A 25,337-nucleotide genomic window follows, 5' to 3' on the forward strand; every position below is an offset into this window, starting at 1 on the left:
CCTGAGGTGACGGTGGTGAGGAAAAACTCCCCGAGATGACACGGGAAAGAAACCCTGAGAGGAACCAGACTCTAAAGGGAACCCATCCCCATCTGGGTGATAACAGATAGTGTGATTATAAATAACTCGCTTCTATAACTGTGTCCTATAGAGTCACAGAATACAACTGTGTCACCAGGAAATTCATTATAGTTTAACAGGAAGTCTGTTTTGATAATGTTATAAACTGTTTCCTGTCTGATCCATCCTGATGCCTGACTTCTGGCTGAATTTCTCATCACCTCATTCCTGCTGGGGCTGGACCCATACAGAACCAGTCAGAAGTTTGGACACCCCTTCTGATTCAGTGTTTTTCTTTATATTTATGAATTAAAAGTCACTTCCTGTCTTAAAGTAATGATGGATGTCATTTCTCTTTACTGAGTTGTTCAGTTCTTGATATAATATGGATTACTACAGTTGTGTTATAGGGCTATTTACTGTATTTTTTATTATTTACTGTTTGATCTCAAAACACAAAGATGATGAGAAACTCGTCCACTAATTAACTTTTGACGAGACACACCTGTTAATTGAAAAGTATTCCAGGTGACTCCGTCATGAAGCTGGTTAAGAGAATGACAATAGTGTGTAAAGTGTCAAGGGAAACACTGGATACGCTGAAGAATCTAAAATATCAAATTGTTGTTCTGCTTCTTTGTTTGCCACATAACTCCAGATGTTATTTCATAGTTCTGATGTCTTCAGTTTTGTTCTACAGTGAAGAGAATTGTCACAATACAGAAACACGAATCAATGAGTAGAGTGGGGTGTACAAACTTTTGACTGGTTCTGTAAGTACAGCCAGTTAGAAATGCTGAAGATGGTTTTGGACTCCAATCCCCATGATAACTTTAGGACTTCAGTTGTCATGAACAGTTTATAACTTCAAAAAACAGACTTCCTGTTAAACTATAATGAATTTCCTGGTGACACAGTTGTACTCTGGGACTCTATAGGACACGGTTATAGAAATAAGTTATTTATAAATCACGCTGTCCGTTATCACCCGGATGGGGATGGGTTCCCTTTAGAGCAGGGGTGTCAAACCTGATCCATAAAGGGCCTTGTGGCTGCAGGTTTTCATTCCAGCCATGCAGCAGCACACCTGACTTGACTCATTCAATCAACTGAACTGTCTTCACACAGTCAAATACTTGCAGCCACACCCACCCTTGATTAAAGGGTGGGTGTGTCAGTTGATTGAATAAGCCAAATCAGGTGTGCTGCTGCATGGCTGGAATGAAAACCTGCAGCCACACGGCCCTTTATGGATCAGTTTGAACACCCCTGATTTAGAGTCTGGTTCCTCTCAGGGTTGATCAGGGAATAAATTTATTAATTTGTATGATTACAATTTATATATTTCTGTAAAGCTGCTTTGTGATGTGTGCATTATTAAAGTGCTACACAAATAAAGTTGAATTGAAAGTAAGAGCAAGAGACCGAGAGAGTGAACGATTGTTGCAGGAACACTAAACTGAATTAATGACAAAGTGTGTTAATGAGGACAAATAACTGATTAATGATGTGATACTGAGTTTATTTTCTATTTATCCTTGTGTGTGTGTTGTAAGAGATGCCACAGACAGGTCAGAGCAGTGAGAGGAGACGAGTTCAGTCTGTTCTTTTGTTATAAACTGTTTATAAGCAGTGAAGACAACAGGAGAACGGGGCAGAAAAAACCTCAGTCTGTTTCCCAGTAAACATCTCCTCTGGGTCAGATCAACCATCATTCAGCTTTCACTATCTATTATTATTATTATTGACTTACCTGTGTTTATTCTCTCACACACAGGAACCAGATAAAACACTGTATAATAAACAATCACAGAAACACAACAGATAATACAGTCTCTCTCTCCCTCACACACACACAATAACATTAAGAACCTTATAGAAATAAAACATTGAACATGTTTATAGTTTATATGTTAGCTTAACGCTAGTCACCGTAGTCAGTCTAGCAGTACTGATTAAATGCTAATCTGTTAGCCTCTACTGCTACCACGCTACTTCAACTCCAGGCCATTAAAGGCAGGATTTTCTGCTGAATGGTGAAAAGTTGTGATGAGGTCAATGACTGGCTGATCAAACTGCCCCTTAGCTCCGCCCCTGCTGCCCCAGGTAAAACCAGGAAGCATGATGATGTTCTGGACAGTTGCCATGTCGCTGTAAAACAGGAAATTTCAGGCTCCGCCCCTCTATAATGACTTCAGATCAGTTGTCCTTATGCTGGTGGTCTAAAACAGGAAGTCAAAGTTATTTCCACATCAGCTAACAGTGTTAAACAGTGGCCACGCCCACATGGCCAAACAGGCAAGGTAAACAGTAAACAGGGGGTCAGGCTCAGAAAAAATAAAACAGAGGAACAGCAATCCTCGACAGGGTGCCAATAATTCTGGACACAGTTCTGAAGGGAGAAATAGAAAAAGAGAGGAACCACTCAGTGCTCCTTTAACAGCCAATCAGAATCCGAGCCTGCTGACTGACACACACAGCTCTGTTAGCATTAGCTCTGTGCTAGCACTTCAGTTAGCATGTCTCTTAGTGTTGCTCCTGTTCAGTTCCATCAGGAGAGTTCTGTTACCATGACAATCGAATTACTGAAGCTTCCTGTGTTTACAGCACAGTGGAGAGTGAAATACACCCACCGCTAAACACGCTAACATCAACATATAATTAGACTAATGCAGAAATCTCACACACACACACCCACCCCGTTGGGGTTTGAGATGAATGAGACGATGGATCACACTCTCCCTCTCAGTGCAGTGGAGTGTAAATGAGCGAGTGAGCTCAGTGCGGTTACAGTGCTGAGTCAACACAGCCTTCAACTTACCAATAACATCTTTATACAGGGTGTTTCAAAATATTTGATATTATTTGAGATGTAAATATCCCAGAAACTACATGGTCGAGGCAAATGAAACTGAACAGGCTTAATGTTGAGCAATATAAGAGTTATTCTTCAAAATTCAAAAGGCATGTGGATTCCATGAACGATTTCACAAATTTTCAGTATGCGTGCCGCCTGAGACACGGCACTAACACACAAAACGCCTTTTCTTTTCCAGTGAATGCCATTTCTATACCTAAAAATGTAAAAACAAAAAACATACAATTTTGACCTGTTTCCACACATGCTGTCAAAACTTTGAGGTCAATTGAACAAGAATTGGCAGTTATTAGATTGTGAAATGATAAATTAAAACAAACAAACAAACAAACAAAAAAACCACCCTGTACACCAAATTACATTAAAACACTTGAATAATTTCATAACGGGAAAAGTTTACAACCCCAATTCCAAAAAAGGTTCTGACTGTGTTAAATGTAAATAAAAACAATGCAATGATTTAAAAAATACTTTTTGATCTTTCTTCAATTAAATACGAAGAAGGAGATATTTAGCGTTCAAACAAACTTTATTTACAAAAAATAACATACACTCCCTCTGTATTTGATTCCTGCAACACGTTCCAGAAAAGTCAGGAAAGGGGCATCAAAAAACTGGGGAAGGTGTGGAATGATCTAAACAAACAAACAAACAAACAAAAACCCACCTGTTTGGAAAATTTCTACAGGATCACTGGTCACTAGAAAGGATGGAGTGAGGTTCACCACTTCGTGAAGAACTGTCTGGGTGAATAGTCCAACAGTTTAAGAACATCTCCGTGTACACCTGCAGGGAATTTACAGATTCCATCATCAACAAAAGATTCAGAGAAATCTCCGTACGTAAGGGAAAAGGCCAACACTGAATGCCTGTGGCCTTCGACCCCGCAGGCAGCACTGCATTAAAAACCGCCATTACTTCATGGGCTCAGGAACACTTCGGAAAACCGTTATCAGTAAAAACAGTTCATCGCTGCATCTACCATGGAAAGCAAAAGCCAAACATCAACAACATCCAGAAACGCCGGTGAATTATCTGGGTCTGAGCTCATCTGAGACGGACTGAGGCAGAATGGAACAGCGCTGGGGTCTGACGAGTCCACAGTGAGTTTGGAAATCATGGACATTATGTCCTCCAGGCTAAAGAGGAAAAGGACCATCCAGACTGTTACCAGTTCAAAAGCCAGCATCTGTGATGGTATGTGGGTGTGTTAGTGTCCATGGCAGGGGGAACTTACACATTTGTGAAGGCTCCATTAATGCTGGAAGGTACATACAGGTTTTGGGGCAACATGCTGCCATCCAGACGATGTCTTTCAGGGACATCCCGGTTTATTCCAGCAGCACAACGCCAAGCCACATTCTGCACGTGTTACAGCAGCGTGGCTTCATAGTAAAAGAGTGCAGGTGCTAAACTGGCCTGCCTACCTCCCATTGAAAACGTGTGGTGCATTATGAAACTCAAAATACAACAACGGCATCCTCAGAATATCAAGCAACTAAAGTCGCATATCAAGCAAGAATGGGAAAGAATTTCACTTTCAAAACTTGAACAATTCATGTTCTCAGTTCACAAACAAACACTTACGGAGTGCTGTTAAAAGAAACGATGATGTAACACAGTGGTAAACATGCCCCTGTCCAATAGCTTTGGAATGTGTTACAGACATCAAATGAGTGTAGCTTTACAAAAAACAAGAAGTTTCAGTTTAACATTAAATACCTTGTCTTCGTATTGTATTTAATTGAAAATAAGTCAAAAGGGATTTGTAAATCATTTCATTCTGTTTTTATTCATGTTTTACACAGCACTCAAACTTTTTTTGGAAGCAGGGTTGTATAACAAGATATTTTCACGTTATTACAACAAACAAACTTATAATAAACTTTTCTTGTTATAACAGTAGACTATGTTGTTATAAATTACTGTTATAACAAACCTTTTCACGAGATCATTTAAAGGGTTCGACTAGCAGGTGAAACTTGTGTTTGAATGAGGACACGGCGTGTGGCGCACAGACACACTGAGGAATACGGCTCAGTTACACCCCCCCCACGGCAAGTCCACCTCCACCGAGACTCTTATCTCCTTATAACATGAAAAATGTTTGTCATCACAAGATAAATAGTATAATGTTAGAAGAACAAGTTCCTTATTATAAGTTTGTATGTCTTAATAATAAAAATATCCAAATAAACTTTTCACGTGATAATGTGATGCTGATCCGTTTTTCTTTTTCTGGCCTGGCAGGAACACGCTTCTGTCCATTCTGGACTCTCACACCAATCAGGCTCTTTTTACAGAAAGCAGTGATTGTAGATGCAGGTGAAAGGATTTTCTGTAAACCTTACAGCTGAACGTTTACCACAGAAACACCAGTGTGATCCTGTTCACACGCAGCGGAAACATCCTTCACCTCATCTTTGTGAACACTGAAGACGAGTCCAGGTTTGTTGGAGAACCTGAAGCGTTCCACGCTGAATAACGTCACAGTGTGTTTCAGTTTCAGTGGACAGACGTCCTCTTCCTGTTGAACCGGTTTCAGCGAACGAAGGAACGGCGTCTGTCTTCGCCGTCAGACCCTTTAATACAGACATCAGCTCTTCATCCACAGAGGAGCTGTAAAAGCTGAAGTCAGGCTGGAACACAGAGATGCCGTGAAAGCTCTTACACTTCTACTCACATGGTGTTGGACTGAAGGTCTGAACCGAAGCTGCTCTGCAAAGGCTGGAAAACCCTGAGGTGTGAAAATGACATCCTGCTGACTGACCACAGCTGTGGATCTTCACTTTAAGTCGTCTTGTGTAGAGTTGTGCGACATCATGGTCCTGGAGAAAGGACATTTCGCTCCAGGATATACAGCTAGAGAGAAGAACGACAATAAAACCCCAGCTGTCGAGTGTGTGAGCTTTAGCGACCTCTGTGGTGGAAATGTGTCATTACAAGAACCCAACAGATGAAGTGTGTAATATCTGGGATGATCTCACACACACACACACACACACTTATAATATTCCTTATGAACACTTACCTGCTTACAGACTCATCATATCATACAATTTCATCACAACCAACAGAGAATTAGTTTACTCCAGGATTAACATTCCTCTGTTTCTGTTCACAGCACTGTTCCCGGGACCCGGGCCTCAATCCCGGTGTATGTACAAATATGTCACGTACGCCATCTTTCACACTCCGACGCATCAAGAGCGATATTAACATGAGAGCACGCGTTCCTCTACGCCAACTCCGTCTGTACGCACGTGTGAATGGTTTTAGTCAGGTGAGGTGACTCCGAAGCGATGCAGTGAAACTACTAACATTAGGATTCACTGCACCGTCCGTCTGAAAGGAAATAAATCACACTAAAGCCAATGAACTCGTGCTGCAGCCTGTTCATTATAAATCAGGATGCTGAACTGGTAACCAAGAGCACTGGATCTGTCCTCAACATTCATGATGCAAAGTTTATAAACCATATTTCAAAAAAAATAATAATTTGAATGATAAAACGATTGTTGAACTGTTTTCACAAAATATCATGTGTTAGTGTCTGCCTTCAGCATCAGTCAATAAAGAACTGCTGCTTGTCCTGAACCAACCACAATATTTTGTTCAGCCTCGTCCAATAACTGCTTATTATACATGTTAATCTTGTACGTTACCCAAATAAATGTGAGTCTCTTTATCTTCATTGTGATCTTGTACACAGAATCTCCCTCACATGCCACCACTCATCCTGTAAGAACAGGGTCACTCACTCCGAGCTCTCCCACTCCATTTTCCTCGTTATCTGATTAATAATAAAACATTTCATTCAAACCACTTTTTCATCATGATTCTTCTCCCAGGTTTTGAGATATTGACCCCAAACCAACTTCAGCTCATCTGTCCTGTTCAGGAATATTGTGTTGCTTGTATACAGCTTTTAGAAAGAAAGATGCACTCATTCGCTCTTTTTTTGTTGTTTCCCGGTCTCCCCACACACACACACACACACACACACAAAAAAAAAACAAAGGAATGAAGTTTCAGAATCAGTCATGCAGCTTGATCACACTTCATTTCATACCTTGGATCAACTCACCTGACACATCCATGTATCTATCTATCTATTCATCCGTCCATCCTGATCTGCACTTGTCTTTTTTTTTTTTGTATAACAGAGCAATCAGATTTCACATTTTCTCACAGAAATGCATCGCTCGCTATTAATGGCAGAGGACCATAACATTCTTCTAGACTCTCCCTTTGAAAGAAGCTCCTCCTACTGACCTCTGTGAACCTGGATCCCGTATGATGAGAACATGAATTAAAAACGTATTGTGTTTGTGCACGCAAAATAAACAAGTGCTTCATTAACAGGGTGCTACATGATGCCATGATCAAGAAATTGAGAGGCACAGGTTTTTATTTTTCACGCACAACTGACTCAAAATTCTTTTCTTCACCTTCTCATCATGCGGGCTGCCAGCTTCACGAGGATCCTCCACCTCATACTCTATGAAATTTCTTTTTTTGTCAGACTTTCTGCTTGCTTTTGCCATTTTTACTGAATCTGAAGAGGGGTGTAGCCCTCATTAGCATATTAAAATGGTTGTAATAAAGGGGGCGGAGTGTCGTGCATGGAATCCTGCGTGTGCAGTTTCTTGTGTAGACACCTTCCCAGCTTTGTGCGTGACATTTCAGTATGAATTCCACAGAAAGCTTTGAGGTTTATTCTATTTCACAAAAACAGTTTATCATTATTCACTGCCACAGAAATTTTATTCAATCAATTTCATTCTATTTTCTGACTCTCACAGGGTTTGTCTCATTGTCAAGTCAAAGACTTTCTCCAGATTTGTCTGTTTTGGTGTTGAGATTTATTTTCTCAGTACCTCTGTAATAAAATATTTACTCGTTTCCTCTGCGAAATTAAAAAGGAGCCGTTTCATCACTCAAAACCAACAGTGCTGAACATTGTGGCTGCGTCCCAAACCTCATACCTGCACACAGCGCTGTTCAGCAGACTCCAGCGTGTTAGTATTCACTTTGGGACGCAACTGTTAAATCGCCAAGTCTTAAAACGAGTTCTCTGGATGCTTTACTCTTTCCTAAACACACACGAGTGTTGAATGTTATCCACAGGGTTGGCTGGAACACAGCTTTACACCTGATCATCAAGGAAAGTGAAGTGATGAAGCAGGTGATCTCAGGCATACAGCCACGCCCCGTCATGCCCAACCTCTGTGTTTAACACTATTGCCGCTTTTCCACTACCAATGCGGCCGAGTTGGGCTGAGCCGTGCCGTGCTGAGTTGGGCTGAGTCGAGCTGAGTGGGGCTGTTGGAGTTGCATTTCGACTACAACCGCGCTGAACCGTGCTGGCTGGAAGTGGGTGGACACATTGGGTGGAGTTAGCAAAAGAGGGAGGACGTCACGTGATGTCGTTAGGCGGCACAAACAGTGACATCAGTGATCTTTTAAGCGGTAGTCTCACGACCCGGATAGTAAACAATAAACATGGAGGACATGGAGTCGTTAGTGTTGCTGGTCTTGGTGCTGTGGCTTGTTGTCACCGACAACGCCAACAGATACTGGCAAGAGCGTATAGATGAGGCGAGGCGCATAAGGCTTCAGAAATTCTCATAATTCGTAATTCTTCTTCTTCCGGGTTTGCGGTGTTTACAGATCCCAGCGTGCTCGCGGGGCGTGTGAGGACACTCCTCCTCACCAATCAGTGCACAGGGGAGTGTCTCCTCACGCCCCTAGCCCCACTCGGCTCGGTTTGGCTCGCTTCAGCCCCACTCCAAAACCGTGCGAGTTTTGGGTGCTCAGCAGGGCTGAAGCGAGCTGAGTCGTGCTGCTCTGAGGTAGTCGAAACGCGAGCCGTGTCGGGCTGAAGTGAGCTGAAAAAGGGTAGTGGAAAAGGGCCATAAACACTCCTTGGCAATGATGGAGTTTTAAAAAACTAAAATCTGAGAAGCGCGAGATCAGCACACTTTAGAGGACTGTCCCACTGGCTTGCCATCAGAGCAGACAGAACGATGAGACTCTGCAGTTCTGAGTTAAAGGGACCTTCATTACACTCATTCACAGGACACACAGTGTGTGAAGTGTGAATTAATCATGATTAACACCACACCGAAACAGTATACAACATGAGTTACCAGTTTAACAACCTGCGAATGCTCCAGAAGTTACCTGGTTATTGGGCGTGGCTGTTGTGGAAGCAGCAGCATGAACAGGTCTGAGGGAAATCAACACACCTCAAAGTAAACAAAACACAAACATGTTGGATAGAATCCTTTACCAGTCTTTCTTTTCTTTAACATCCCTTTCAGAAACCATGAAATATTCCCAGTTTATCGACAGCGTTTAGATCATTACCTTTAAAAGTGAGTCAAGTGTGATGCGACACTTCACAGTCAGCTTATTTCACCTCTCTCCTTTCAATAAGCTGAGTGGAGCGCACGCACACACCAGTCTGATCTCGCTTCACATTAATGACCTCGTACGTTCTCCAGGTACCGTGACAGAAGGTGAGGACGCCGCATCAGCACACACTCAAGCGGGGAAGAGAGTCAAGATGAGCACCGGGCAAAATGAGATGAAAAGAAGGGGTGGAGCTTCCAGGGGCTTGGTTAAGATCAGAGTTCAAACTTTCCATGACTCCATCATTCTTTCACCGCCATCACTGGAACCTCCCTCATTCCCACGAAAAGACAGAGACAGTTTCTTCCCACACCTGCGTGCTCACGGTGGTTCCTCAGCAGTACAGTCTGAGCTGATGATCTGCTTCACCGACTCCCTCACGGATTACGCTGCTCTTTAAATCACAGGTTTAACCCATTCACATCATCTTTATTTACTGGATTCTATTAGAACCCCGGAGTTCGGATCATACATTTAATTTTTTACACAGTACGGACCAGGGCACAACACCGGGTGAACTTCAGGAGGAACTTATTTGTGTGTAACGATCTTGTGTGTACCAGCTTGCGGATCCAGACAAGTGTGAGAATAACGAGCTCAGAGCCAAGTGTGTGTGTCACACTGTTTACTGTGCTGTTTATTCTTGTGTGTGTGTGTGTGTGTGTGTGTGTGTGTGTGTGAGAGAGAGAGAGTGTGTGTGTGTGTGAGTGAGAAAGTACAGTCTGAGAGGAACACACAGAGAACATTGACTAAAAAACAAAAACTCATCAGGCTAACACCTAGCATCAAATAAACATCAATAACTGCAGGACATAACCTGAGTAATGAATAAAAAAAAACTTAAAAAAAATTAACATTCAGGCTAAGAAAACATTTAAGATACTGCAGAAAGGGAGGACCGTCAGAGGGGCGTGGCCTAATTTGAACAGATGAATCACCACAGCATGGAGCTCCTCCCCATCATGACAACCATCAAGGAGAACCTGAAACACACATACACACCACAAGATTAACACCTAGAAAACCTGTTCATCACACAACTAACCCGAACTTCACACCGATAAAACTAACATCCCAAGCTCACACTGCACTCGCAACACCCCCGACTGAGGCAACCCCCCCCGACACCCCCGACTGAGGCAACCCCCCCGACACCCCCGACTGAGGCAACCCCCCCGACACCCCCGACTGAGGCAACCCCCCCCGACACCCCCGACTGAGGCAACCCCCCCCGACACCCCCGACTGAGGCAACCCCCCGACTGAGGCAAACCCCCCCCCCCAAATGACTGAGGCAACTCCCCCCCCGACTGAGGTGAGCCCCCCCCCCCCGATACTCGCGACTGCGGCAACGGCCCCCGTCGACACCCGCGACTGAGGCAAGGCCCCCCCCGACTGAGGCAAGGGCCCCCCCCCAACACCCCCGACTGAGGCAAGGGCCCCCCCGACTGAGGCAAGGGCCCCCCCGACTGAGGCAAGGGCCCCCCCGACACCCATGACTGAGGCAAGGCCCCCCCGACTGAGGCAAAACCCCCCCCCCCCGCGACCGAGGCAACGCCCCCCCCCCCGCGACCGAGGCAACGCCCCCCCCCCCGCGACCGAGGCAACGCCCCCCCCCCCGCGACCGAGGCAACGCCCCCCCCCCGCGACCGAGGCAACGCCCCCAACCCACCCGACTGACGCAACCCACCCGACTGAGGCAACGCCCCCCGCGACTGAGGCAACGCCCCCAACCCATCCGACTGACGCAACCCACCCAACACCCGCGACTGAGGCAACGCCCCCCGCGACTGAGGCAACGCCCCCCGCGACTGAGGCAACGCCCCCCGCGACTGAGGCAACGCCCCCAACCCACCCGACTGACGCAACCCACCCAACACCTGCGACTGAGGCAACGCCCCCCGCGACTGACGCAACGCCCCCAACTCACCCCACTGACGCAACCCACCCCACTGACGCAACCCACCCCAACACCCGTGACTGAGGCAACAGCCCCGGAGACTGAGGCGACGACTGACGCAACGCCCCAACCCACCCGACTGACGCAACCCACCCAACACCCGCAACTGAGGCAATGCCCCCCGTGACTGACGCAACGCCCCCAACCCACTCCACTGACGCAACCCACCCCGACACCCGCGACTGAGGCAACAGCCCCCGAGACTGAGGCGACAACTGACACAACGCCCCAACCCACCCAACTGACGCAACCCACCCAACACCCGCAACTGAGGCGACGCCCCGACACCCGTGACTGACGCAACGCCCCAACCCACCTGACTGACGCAACCCACCCAACAGAGGCGACTGAGGCAACGCCCCCAACCCACCTGACTGACGCAACCCACCCAACAGAGGCGACTGAGGCAACGCCCCCAACCCACCTGACTGACACAACCCACCCAACACCCGCGACTGAGGCAACGCCCCCCCCGACACCCGCGACTGAGGCAACGGCCCCCCCGACACCCGCGACTGAGGCGACGCCCCCCCGACTGAGGCGACACCCCCCCCGACACCCGCGACTGAGGCAAGGCCCCCCCGAGACTGAGGCAAGGCCCCCGCGACACCCACGACTGACGCAACCCACCCGACACCCGCGACTGAGGCAACGCCCCCAACCCACCCGAAACCCGTGACTGAGGCAACACCCCCAACCCACCTGACACCTGCGACTGAGGCAAGGCCCCCGGCGACTGAGACAAGGCCCCCCGACACCCGCGACTGACGCAACGCCCCCCCGTCACCCGCGACTGATGCAACGCCCCCGCGACGCCCCCCCCCGCGACTGAGGCGACGGCCCCCCAACACCCGCGACTGAGGCAAGGCCCCCAACACCCGCGACTGAGGCAAGGCCCCCCAACACCCGTAACTGAGGCAAGGCCCCCGGAGACTGAGGCAAGGCCCCCGGAGACCTGCGACTGACGCAACGTCCCCCGACACCCGCGACTGACGCAACGCCCCTGCGACTGAGGCAACACCCCCGACTGACGCAACCCACCCAACACCCGCGACTGAGGCAAGGCCCCCCGCGACTGAGGCAACCCACCCAACACCCGCGACTCAGGCGACGCCCGCCTGACTGAGGCGACGCCCCCCCCGACGCTAGCGACTGAGGCAAGGCCCCCGACGCCAGCGACCCACCCGACGCCCGCGACTGAGGCACGGCGCCCCCCCCGACAGAGGCAAGGCACGGCGCCCCCCCCGACAGAGGCAAGGCAAGGCCCCCCCCCCCCGACAGAGGCAAGGCCCCCCCCCGACACCCGCGACTGAGGCAACCCACCCCGCGACTGAGGCAACCCACCCAACACCCGCGACTGAGGCAACGCCCCCAACCCATCCGACTGACGCAACGCCCCCGACACCCCCGACTGACGCAACGCCCCCCGACACCTGCGACTGAGGCAAGACCCCCGCGACGGCCGCAACCCACCCCGACACCCGCGACTGACCCAACACCTCTAACCCACACAACACGCCCCACTCACACACCCATACAACCTGTAACTCCCCTACAACACGCAACAGCCCGGACTCCCCTACAACACGCGACAGCCCGGACTCCCCTACAACACGCGACAGCCCGGACTCCCCTACAACACGCGACAGCCCCAACCTACCCACAACTCCCACACAACCCCTCACTTCCAACAACCTGCAACTCCCCCAAATCCCATAAAACCCGCAACACCCTCAATAACCTGCGACCCCCCCCCCCACAACACCCCTAAAACATGCAACTGCCCGGACTCCCGTACAACATCTGGACTCCCCTACAACCCGTGACTACCAGACATCCCATAAAATCCATGACACCCCAACAACCCGTGACACCCCCCACTCCCCCAACGACAGTCCCTGACTCCCCTACTGATGCAACACCTACAATACCCCAACTCACACACCCATACAACCTGTAACTCACATAACTCCCCCAACTCCCCTACAACCCGCACTCCCCCGACTCCTCCAACTAATACAATCTGTAAGTCAACACTCCTAACTCCTCCACAACCTGTAACACACAGCACACCACCTCACACCCATGCAACCTGTAACACACACACACACACACACACACCCCAACTCACCTAACATTTAACACTGTAACTCTCATAACATCCCTATTCCATAGAACTCATAACCCCAGTAACATAACTATGTTTATTAGAGTGCATCGTAAGTGTAACACGAACCCCTGTAACACTTCTGTCTCTACTCATCTATTTACTTGTCTAGCCATAATCATCCATCTAATACATCTCTGTGCGCGCACACACATGCGTGTTATTTACTGTCCATTACTACAATCATTTATTTAGTTAAACTTTACATTAATTTTATAGCTAGTTATATTCTGCAAGTACAAAACCAAAATCTAAAATAAACTGAAATTCAGTAGTGATCAGGGCGGTGATCATCCTGCAGGTCTCAAATCACTGCGTTCTGTGCAACCAATCATCACACAGTGCAATATAACACAATGATCTACTTAACATTAAACACAGCACCATGCAAACCATATGCAAATTAGCAACATTTACATCACTGATGCCAGTGCGTTTGTGTCCAACGGAACATGGCATTATATTACACCGGCACAGAATAATAACGGATCATCACCGTGTAAAGCCATGGCGTAATGGTTAGAGAATCAGCTTTGGGACCAAAAGGTCACTGGTTCAATTCTCTGGACCAGCAGGAATGGCTGATGTGCCCTTGAGCAAGGAACCTAACCCCCCCCCCCCCAACTGCTCCCCAGGCTGCTCTGGGTGTGCTGCACATCGCTCTGGAGAAGAGCTTCTACTAAATGCCTGGAATGATCATCCAAACAGCTGGAGTAAGTTATATTATTATTATTCATAATAATAATAATTCCAGCCCATTAGGTCACAGTGATGCATCATCCCAGCCCTAGTAAAGGGGGCGTGTTCATACAGGCACTCACCGTGTGTTGTGTGTACAGAAGGCGAGAATAAACGGCTCTAAAAGTATTTAGTGCGATTGAGCGCGCGCTGAGCTAACTTTCCAGTTTCATCCGTGATCTTCTCCCAGTCCGTCTGTCCCACGACAAACCCGATCGCTCGCTTCCGGTCAGCGTCCTTCTGCTCCTCCAGATCAGCCCAGCGCACCTAACACACACACCAAAACATTCATCAGTTCACGTCATTGGCGCTCGTTACAAGTGTAGGATAATAAAACTGCGAAGAGTAAAACAAAAGTTTATCCAGATATTTTTTGTTATATATTTACCCTTTTCTTCCCCGGTTGGGACATGCGGCTGGCGTAATCATCTGGCAGCTGTAAGAAGTCCTCCATCGCAGAGACGTCTCGCTTCCTCTTCCCTCCTCCAGCTAAACCATCCAGCTTATCTGTACCAAGGGAAAAGGTCACAGAGGTCATCATCATGGCAACTGCTACTTGTATAAAATCACTCAATTCTAAGACTGAGAATGATATCAGTATAACAGTCACATTGATATTCCACTGATTATAAATCAAAAGTCAGAGACAGGGCTGGGTGATGTGACGTGATGCTGCAGTGTCGGGACTAACGGACTGTCGGGTCGATAAACACCGAGCTGCTCCACAGGAAGCTCGTCTTACTGAACATTTACAATAAACGATGGGTACAACTGAAAACAATACTACAAGGTGGAGGGGGAAAAAAAAAAAAAGGTTTGAGAATTTTTTGCAGCATCACCCAACCCTAGTCAAAAACATGAAAAATGAATATGTAAAGTTGTATTTATTTTGAATAAACAGAATACACACCTAGTTTGGCCTCAGATGTGTCCATCTCCCATTTGCTTTTGGGAAGGTATCCCTAAATTACAGAAAAACACTCCAGCCGTTAATGATCAGCCATGGGGGAGAGGGACGAGAGAGAGAGAGAGAGAGAGAGAGAGAGAGAGAGAGAGAGGAAAGGCACAGGGGAGAGACAGACAAGAGGGTGAGAGAGAAATATGGAGCGAGGGATGATGGCTCTTTGCATGAAGAGGAGCACAAGATGAAAATGATGGTTTTAAAAGAAATCATTAGCCATCAGATCCTGTGATCATGTTTAATACTCTCAGAACATGCGAGACAGTGAGGAGTCCTAAAATAAGTTTAGTGCAGTCAGTGCTGTAACTCCGGGTGCGTATCTGCTAGGCCTGTCACAATGATAAATATTGTTGGACGATATATTGTCTCAGAAATTGTGATAAACGATATTATTGTTGACGTCTTTTCAAGACAATTTTATGCCACTAGTAAATTAATAATGATCATGCAAATACATCCTTTCACAGAACAGTAGACTTTTTAATTAAGTCAACTTGAATTCAACAGTGGAACACGTTCAAAAAAAAAAACCCACACCAAAAAAATATATATGAGTGATTCCACGCTTATGGGTACTGAAATGGGGACATGAACTTATTTTTAAAAATTCACCTAAAACCATTTCTTTTTTTACCATCAGGTCACAAAACATGTAATCTTTAATGAATGATATGTTAAAAGATAACTTTAATTTTCTGAGATGTAATAAAAACATATTTATATGCCAAAGTCAAGCCTATGAGTTCCAAAATGATGTCTGTTACATTACTTCTGTTACGATTGTCCATCTCGCGTCTGTTACAAATTAATTACAATCTAGCTATATACCATGTTAATCTTATTGAAAGAATGTGTATGTTTATTCTACTACACATGTTTATTAATTATATTTGCTAAAACATCACCTTCCTATGTTTCAAAAAGTAATTCTACATTGTTAAAATTGAGAATATATATGTCCACAACACTTCTGTTACGTTCTGACTTTGGCATATAAATATGTTTTTATTACATCTCAGAAAATTAAAGTTATCTTTTAACATATCATTCATTAAAGATTACATGTTTTGTGACCTGATGGTAAAAAAAGAAATGGTTTTAGGTGAATTTTTAAAAATAAGTTCATGTCCCCATTTCAGTACCCATAAGCGTGGAATCACTCATATACACACACAAAAAAAATATATAGTGTGTGTGTGTACACACTAAAGAAATAAAACAAACAAACCCACTTGCAACAAAAACAATAAATAAAATACAATCTATGGCTCATAAAAATTGCACTTAAGCAAATATTAACTTGGCACAGAGTAATAAGACACTTTTCACAGAACATTCTGCCAATCCAGTTTCTCAAAGATTAGCACCCAGATAAACAAAAAGTGCAAAGTAACAACGTATTGCCAGCTGTCATTTGGATAAAAGTAACAATTAGAACGAGAGAACATGTCGGCAAGGGTGTAGGTTTGGCATTAACACTGGTGGGGACATAAACCCAATGCCAACCCCCAGTGGTGCCAACTTCAGGTCAACATTAGAGGATCACAATATTTTTGCTCCATTGTGTTCCACCAAAAGAGTCTCCATCATCTCTCCAAAGGCCAGACTTTTAACATTTGAAGTTCAGAACTGTAGTAATTCATGAATAATAATAATAATAATAATAATAATTCTTCATCTGATTAATTGCAAATCTTGCATGTGATGATTAACTCATTCTACCAATTTGCAAATGTGTTTTCCAAGCGAATACCGCACTGACTGTCGGGAGGGTGTCTGTTCCTTTCCCTCATAAATGGAAGTAAAACCCATCCGGAGCCTTAAACACTGCGTTCCATGAGGCTGCAGGGGGAGTCGGCTCGCTTCTGTGGGATCTGTAACTAGTTTAGAATGCTAGTTTAAGCTGACATGTGATTGATCGAACGGTAAAACAGCACGAGGGCTCGACAACTTTGACACGTTACAATTTTACTTGGCAACAGAATGCATCTGAATTCTGATTTCAGATACAACAACCAATCAGAATTCAGATACAACAACCATTCTGATTGGTTGTTGTTTTATTGCCCTTTTGTTGTCTTCTTGAGCCAAGAATGGGGGGGGGGGGGGGGGGGAGCGACAGGGTTCTACAGAGAAAAGTTTTTGGCCTCCAGCTTTCAAATGAACCGCCTCGAAAACCAATCAGCTCAGCGGATGTGTGGACTCGGTATGTGATGGTTTCAAAAAAGAGGGGCGGAGTCACCAAACATTTCTGATCCAGAAGGCGGAGGCTGTTCTGCTTATTACATGAAAATGTTTGATTTGATTAAAAGGTGTCTGGGCCTCGAACAATGTCCACATCACCATCGGGTTGTTGTTGTTTACATGTGTCATGTTCCCCGAACTCAGTCAGGGCTCTGCAGGTCTTAACTGAAGCGCTTCAGGTTCAGGGTTAGCGGGCTGCTAAAGTTTGCAGGCACTTTACAAGCAAGACTCGGTGCAATATTAGCCAACATTAGCACAATCTGATATGATTTAATAATCTCTTTATGACCTTAATGAACACTAGTTGTATCAAGTCGGATTGTTATTTACACGCCACACAAACTTAAACAGTCATTCGTATGTTGTCGTTTTTACACACCGAATACAAACTTGTTAACTGATTAATTTTACGAGCTAATCTAACACTACATTCCTCAAGGACAGTTTGCTAGCCAGCAGCCGGTTACTGCACTGCAACCGCACTTGCTAACTGACACGGTAGCCGAACTTGCTTGCTGTTTTCACGACCACGCCCCCAGAGCGAATATTCATGAGCGAATTTTGCGTGGTGTTTTGCCCAGTGGAAACCTACAGGAACCATTTGTGTACCACACACGGAGTGTGATTTTTTTTTTTCCTTCAATCAGAAATATTGGTAGGGACGCATCAGCCATCGTTTGATATCGGTCGGGACACGTCCATACCCAATCCTACACCTGTGGTCTGTACAACGGAGTAACATGATGTCTTTTCTCCATTCAGTGGATACTCTGGCTGGATAACTGTTGCATGCTGGGAGGCCCCGCCTCTGACGGAGAGCTGCGGCGTTTTATTCAGTCAATGGGTCAAGCTAATACTCTGGCGACTTCCCTATGGCGATGTACAGTACAGCGCGTAAATGCCAAAATCGCGGTAAAAAGAAATTAGGAAGGAGTTCATTTTCATTTACCGTACGATAAGTTGGTATATCGAATATCGTGACAGGCCTAGTATCTGCACAGCACTAACAGCAGGAGTGTGTGTGCAGATCATCAGCTAAACGACACCATTGCAATATTCATGATGAAGCAGAACAAGGATTTATTACATCAACACCAGGCCCATGATGAATATGGCAATGAGATCAGGCCCAATATACACAGTACAGTTCTGGCAAGAGGAGTACAGAGTACACCGAGAGGAACATCAGAGGAACCCGAGGCTCTGATTCTTCTGAGGAGAACCGCTGCTGAAACACCACGCGACTCCGTTACTGGGATACATCAAGTTCATATCAGCACATGCTCTTCATCTCACACACAATATTCAGGGTCAGTGTTTACCACAAACTGACTCTCTCTCACACACACACACACTTCGCACACAACATGTTGAACAGGAGGTTAGTGTGACATTACATTTGTATATTTACATTTTGCTTCACACTGTAAAAACTGCAGATACAAATATCTTTACTGAAAAGTCATTACTATATTTACTGCATACATTAGCAGATTTATTTACTGGACTCGTTACTATTTTCCACCGTTATCACTGCTAGCTTTATGCTCAGCATTACTACCACAACATGTAAAGTTCATATCAACACGTTTCATCACTGAGACAAGATACAGTTACAGGACCCCCCGTTACAGGACCCCCCCACACAGGTATTTGCACATAAAAACTGTTGTGACTTTACTTGCTTTTCTATACACATGATATTTACACTTCAGATTTGTATTCACATCACCGAAACCACTGAGAAGGTGAGGGATAAAGTCCCAGCAATGGCAGTACTGGGATTTGCACTCAACCTTCTAAACTCAAGTTCCAAGTGTTAACCACCGAGCTCCCTTCACTCTGCTTCACGCGTTCATGTCCAGTGTTGGCTCCTGTATTTCACTCTTCACTGGCTTTCCTGCAAAAGTCTGAACAGAACCTACAGTATATTCATCACTCCGTAGGTCGAGCTCTGACCCGTACTAAATGCTCTGCTCACATCTCCCCAGCCTCGCTCATGCACCAGCTCCCGGTTCTGTCCTGGATCTCGTCTCCTGTATAATCTCGCTCTGCTCTCCCCACTCACCGACATCCTCTCGCAACAACCTACTTGCTGTACCACACGCCAGGCTTCCCACCCTGGGGGGCAGATCCTTCAGTGCCACTGCCCCCAAACTCTGGAGTTCTCTTCCTCCATCTCTCTGTGATTGATCATCTTTCTCTACTTTCAGATCTCAGTTGAAGACGAATCTTTTCTATGAGCGTTCCTCTCTCTTACTGCTTCGTCCCCCCCAGTGAGAGGCACTATAGGACATTCATTATATTATTAATAGATGAAGACTTATTTTTGGTGATACATTTTTCTTCCAAAGGTTGTTCAGTTTCAGACGAAATTTTCACTGCTGGTAGCCACAGATGATGGAAACTCACTGACCCAAGATGAGTGACCTTGACCCATTTTTCAATGTCACAGAGCATATTTATATATGTTGCTGAAAATGTCACTTCATCTATTATAGTATCTACTAAAGATATAAGTATTTCCCCTCAGAGTTTATAGAAAACAAATTATGAACTCATTTTCTGTACAAAAAGCTTCGATGCCAGTCAAGCGGAAAGTGACGTGTTCCGGGCTACGGTCCAAAACCGTTTCCTAAACACCCTAAACAACATGCTCAAAAACACCAACGGTGCTAAAAGTTGTCATTCGCTCTGGACCAGTGCAGGTTCTTCTTTGGTAAAGAAATCTTAATTCAGTTTAATTAATTCAGTTTTTTAAAAACCGATAATTTTGCACATTTGCAAAAACGGTCACTACCGCCAGTTCACCATGAAAAATATTGATTTTGGCTTATAACATGCGAGAGTAAACTACTCCAAACATTCTACCTGAGCCAAGTGTCAAATTTGACCTTTGCGAAGTCAGGTTGGTCATTTTCAGTTTTTAATGCACTAATTCTGTCAGCTGTTTCCATGGACAGATACTTTCGGGAGTAAACACAACCTTCAGTGCAGACTGTAATGGAAATAAAAACACAAACAGATGGAGATTCTATAAAATGACACAAAGTTGTCGTTAAAACCGCAGGGCGTCAGATTCAGCTGTCAGTGTGTAAGAGGAGAAGTCTGTTGTGAGGCTTTTTAAAAGTGTCACTGGTGAACAGTGCAGTGAAAGTGTAAATGTATTATAAGAGTAACATTACATTATCCTCTACGCTGGACACTGGAGTTTTTCCACATGTAAAATCACACACAACGTTGATTTAGTCACGTTAAGCAAAACATGGATTTCATTAAAAGTAATAAACTGCTTTATAAATCATTATCAGAGTAAACAAGTCAATACAGTAAAGAAAGTGAGACTGATTTTACTGAAAGGTTGTTATTGAATATTATTTTCCGCCAAGTCATTCCGCATGGTCTTGTTCATTCCGCATTACTTTATCAGGTGTTCTGTGGGTTTTTCATGCCATCTTCAATCATGGATTGTTCATTCTGGAGCGTGGCTTCATCTCCCACAATGTTCGGTCGATAGCAGTGAGTGAGTGCGAGATGCGCTGGCCAACAGAAAATGCTGGTGAGACTTTAACCAATGAGATAACTGGCATTATCAAAAAAATAAATAAGTGATCTTTTGGAACTGTAAAATGAGGAACCCTGTGACTGATGGAGAGATCGCTCTGCAGACTCTCTCAGCTTTTACTGTTCAAGTCTTTTTTTTTTTCTGCAACTCCTGAGCTGTTGGTTCCGTTCTGTGAAGGAGTTCCCCCAGCGCTCCCAACCTTCACTCTCGCATGACTAGATTTATTACAGATCCTATTCTTACTGCACACATTACTCGTTTAGACATTAGTGACTATTATATACTCCCGGCCACTTTATTAGGAACACCCCTGCAGTTCTGTAATCAGCCGATCCCTCGCCAGCAGCACGATGCATCAAATCCCGCAGATACAAATCAAGAGCTTCAGTTAATGTTCAGACATCAGAACGGGAAAAACTGATCTCACAGTGTGACTTTCTTTCTCTCACTGTGGTCTGGGTGTTGGTTTGATCCAGATGGACTGGTTTGAGTATTTCAGAAGCTGCTGATCTCCTGGGGTTTTCACACACAACAGTCTCTAGAGTTTACACAGAATGGTGCAGAAAACAAAAAACACTGAGTGAGTGAGCGACAGTTCTGTGGGTGGAAACAAACGCCTTGTTGATAAGAGAGGGTCAGAGGGGAATGGACAGATTGGGTCGAGCTTTTTTTTGCCAGGAAGGATAAAGTAACTCATATAATCACTCTTTACAACCGTGGTGAGCAGAAAAGCATCTCAGCAGAAGAACACATTGGGTTCCACTCCTGCAGCCAAGAACAGGGATCTTAGAACCAACAACAAGTTCCTATTAAAGTGTCCGGGGAGTGTAGACATGACAAGATTTACTGTAGATAGGATATTTACTACCTTGTATACATCTTTATTCTCTGCACTGTACATTTAGTATTCAGTAAAGATTTCACACTGTCACTCAAAAGCACTTCTACACACTTAAAGCCACAAGGAACGTTACTGTGTTTTTCAGGCACCAAGTTTCATTTATTATTAATTCTATTTTAAAGAAAGTGTGTGAATAAAAGCAAGTGAGGATGTGTCTGCGCTTCATAAACACTAAAAACTACAGGAGTGTGTGACGTAATGTCTGACTCCATGCTATAGCTTTTTACTACGGAGTACAGAGCAGCGTTTAAAGGTAGAATTTAAAACTCAAGACTCTGATGAAGGTCCTCACACACACAGTCCAAGCAGCACATCATTACAGTCTTAAAAAGTATGTTGTATATTTAATTTGTTTTTAAACCACTGATTAGCAGCAAGTCACTAATTAATTCCAAAACATAATTAACTCAAAAGCAAGGACAACTGGAACAAAGTACGCAATTAGTGAAATAAAGCATTTAAAAACAGTGCATCAGGAAGATCTGATATGGACTGGATTCTATAACATTGTAGAAAATATTATTTAATTCATAAACACTTCATCAAAGCACCACCCAGACATCACTCAGGTTTAGAATATTTAGAAGTAAAAACCCCAAATCAGACGTTTAGGGAGAAACACACACACACACACTCACACACACACACCTGTTCTGAGAGAAAACATGCAGGAATATTAAAGTCCTACCAGCTCCGCCTCGTCCTCTTCCTCCTTCTTGTCCTCAGCTTCAGCGTCCATCTCCGATGGGTTAAAGTCCTCCATCTCCACCTGGGGCACAAGCGCTGTGAGATCACCACCACCCCGTGAACTAACCCGTCAGTGTGAGAGTGCAGTGTACAGTACACACCTCCTCTATAGCAGCATCCTGCAGCAGTGAGCGGAGGTCCAGACGCGCCATGTGCACCGGGGCCGACTCCCAGTTGTTCGCCAGCTGTGCACACAGAACAATGATTCATTTAATGGTTCACTTACACCACTGGCATCCTGACTCACCCCTTACTACTCCAATTGCGTGCACTTGTTATTCCCCCCCCCACCTCCATCCCCAACACCCTCCCCCATCCCTCCTGTTTCAGATTACCACACTCCCAGGTCTTCACTGCCTCTGTATTCCCAGAATTCCCTCAACATTCCTGCCAGATTCCCTACAAGCTGTGTAAAGTGTAAATAAAGACCTTTGTAATGTCCTTCAGCTTGCGCCCATGGATGTTCCTCTTGGCACAGGTCTGATGGTCACCTGAGACTTCAGCCACGTACACCTGTGGGATGGGAGACAGGTATCGCAGTGAGACAGTTCCTGAGACAGACAGCTAACATTCTTCGTGCGAGAAGGACGGCTGTGTGGCAGACAGCTCACCTCAAACCCTTTGGTCTTGGCTGCGCTCCAGAACTGGTCGAAGTACTTCACTCTCTCGTTGATGGCATCAAGGATGATGAAGGGGAAGAACCCATCGTCCAGAGTCTTCCTGAAGGTCTTCAGCATGCTGTTCCTATACGTGTCCTCCATCTCTGGCTCATACTCATACTCAAGGACCTGCAACGTTATTTACATCAGCGCACACTCTTCATGCCCGAGTTACCGCATGATCGTGTGCGTGCACGTGTGTACGTGTAGGGAACGGTGTATACACCACCTTCCTGCTTCACGTTTACACACTGCCGTTTTTATTTGATGAAGTTATTCTCCCTGAATGAGCTCAGCGTCGTCTCTATGATAGAAACAGCTGCTTTATTCAGAGCTGTTCCAGAACGTTCTCATTACTGCAATACTAAACACTGTAAACATTCTGGAACCATGGTGCTTAGAATTAACACGCTTTACTCTGATTAGCCAAATGTAATATTCATGATTGTTCTTTAACAGACCTCGGCGCAAACTCAATTCTGGCGTGACTGGAACACACTCTGATCGAGTTTCCCAGCATCGTCTCTGTGGTGCTCGTCAAGGAAAAGTAAAACTCTGCTTTAATAGACCCCTTCGCAGTAAACGTCATTCATACGTAAGAGGAAATTGCGCGCGCAGCCTGGACCCAAAAAAAGACTCTGCGACGGTCAGACGAGAAGAAATATTTGGAAGAAATGCCTAGTTGTTGTGTTGTCGGGTGTCAGAATCGTAGCAGTGATGGGGTTAAAATGTACAGAATTCCAGCAGGATCTCACCCATTCCAAAAAAAAAAAAAAAAAACGCCGACGTCTATGGCTACAAGCCATCAAACGTGTAGACTGGGATGAAAGCGCCATCAAAAATGCGCGGGTTTGCAGCGCCCACTTCATCACAGGTAAGATCAGGCTATTTATTAAATCTTTCTTTTTTATTCTTTCTAGTCTTCGTTTATTGATGTAGCAAAATACTTTGGTAACGTTTGTCTGATTAGCTGGGTCATAGTTACACAATGTAATGAATATTGTTAGCATGTTAACTTAGCTTTGCATGCAGTTTTGTTTGTAGGAGAGGTCTCGCTTGACTCAAGCAGTCCAGATTTTGTGCCGTCATTATTTGTGTATCCGAAAATCACAATTTTAAAGCAAGGATGGAAAGGTAAAATTGTGTGCCCTCACTCTAAATGCCAACTTACGCTGACTGCTCTAACCTAGCTCCCGCCCCGTTCAGTTTCATTTCTGCTCTCTGCCTCTCGCTTTTTACGCAGCTCTGATTTCTCTTAGCTGCACTCTTTACACCAGGGGTCACCAAACTACGGCCCGCGGGCCAGATCCGGCCCGCCACCCCCCTTTGACCGGCCCCCCAGCCCCTCTGCCCCCCAACACTTCAACCGGCCCTATGAGGCAATCCCCAAAAGTGGTCATGGCCTATTTTTTTAAATTGCTTTTCGGCAAATAATAACATGTCTGCATCTTGTATTTTGTTGATTTTATCAATTAAATTGATATTTAGTTATAAAATGAACTATTCATCTTTTCCGAATTTTTGTCATATGCTCGCAATCAAGCAGTGACAGGCAGCGCACGTGCAGAGAACTGTCAGTGTTCAGGACAGCAAAATGGCGAGCGGTCAGCGAAAAGCTGACAGAGTGCAGAGTTTTTAAAGAACAGTGGACCACTGATTATTTTTTCATTCAGTGTAAGCAGGGTTCGAATTATAAATTTGACCCTATGGGGGTCTCTATTTAAAAAAAAAAAAAAGCAATGCATACTCGCTCTCCTGGACCAGCGCACTTTTGCGCACTGCAGTGCACAGCTTTCACACACAGGCGCGCGCACACACACACACACAGTTGCATTTTTTATATATATATATATATATATATATATATATATATATATATATATATATATATATATATATAGAGAGAGAGAGAGAGAGAGAGAGAGTCAAACAAATATATATATATATATATATATATATATATATATATATATATATATATATATATATATATAGTTAAAGAAAGGAAGATCGTTGTGAGCTAGAGGACAAGTCTTCTTTG

At 45.0% G+C, this 25,337-nt stretch overlaps 1 protein-coding gene across 4 annotated transcripts in view; it reads right to left on the reverse strand.

The window, feature by feature from the left end:
• Positions 1–4,711: 4,711 nt before the first annotated feature.
• The window catches only part of ylpm1 (YLP motif containing 1), a 37,129-nt gene continuing 16,503 nt past the window's right edge, over positions 4,712–25,337 (reverse strand). For 2 of the 4 annotated variants that reach the window (XM_060916186.1, XM_060916185.1), the window contains exons 14-21: positions 23,249–23,425; positions 23,067–23,150; positions 22,739–22,822; positions 22,579–22,659; positions 15,130–15,181; positions 14,608–14,726; positions 14,303–14,486; positions 9,966–10,338 (exon numbers count right to left, since the gene is read on the reverse strand). In XM_060916186.1, the coding sequence (XP_060772169.1) occupies positions 14,340–14,486; positions 14,608–14,726; positions 15,130–15,181; positions 22,579–22,659; positions 22,739–22,822; positions 23,067–23,150; positions 23,249–23,425 (744 nt within the window). In that variant the 3' untranslated portion in view covers positions 9,966–10,338; positions 14,303–14,339. Of the gene's footprint in view, positions 5,801–9,965; positions 10,339–14,302; positions 14,487–14,607; positions 14,727–15,129; positions 15,182–18,487; positions 20,964–22,578; positions 22,660–22,738; positions 22,823–23,066; positions 23,151–23,248; positions 23,426–25,337 lie in introns of those variants that run through there. The other 2 variants (XM_060916189.1, XM_060916187.1) reach the window with 2 other exon arrangements.

Source organism: Neoarius graeffei, chromosome 3, assembly GCF_027579695.1.
Source record: "Neoarius graeffei isolate fNeoGra1 chromosome 3, fNeoGra1.pri, whole genome shotgun sequence".
NCBI classification, from domain to species: Eukaryota; Metazoa; Chordata; class Actinopteri; order Siluriformes; family Ariidae; genus Neoarius; species Neoarius graeffei.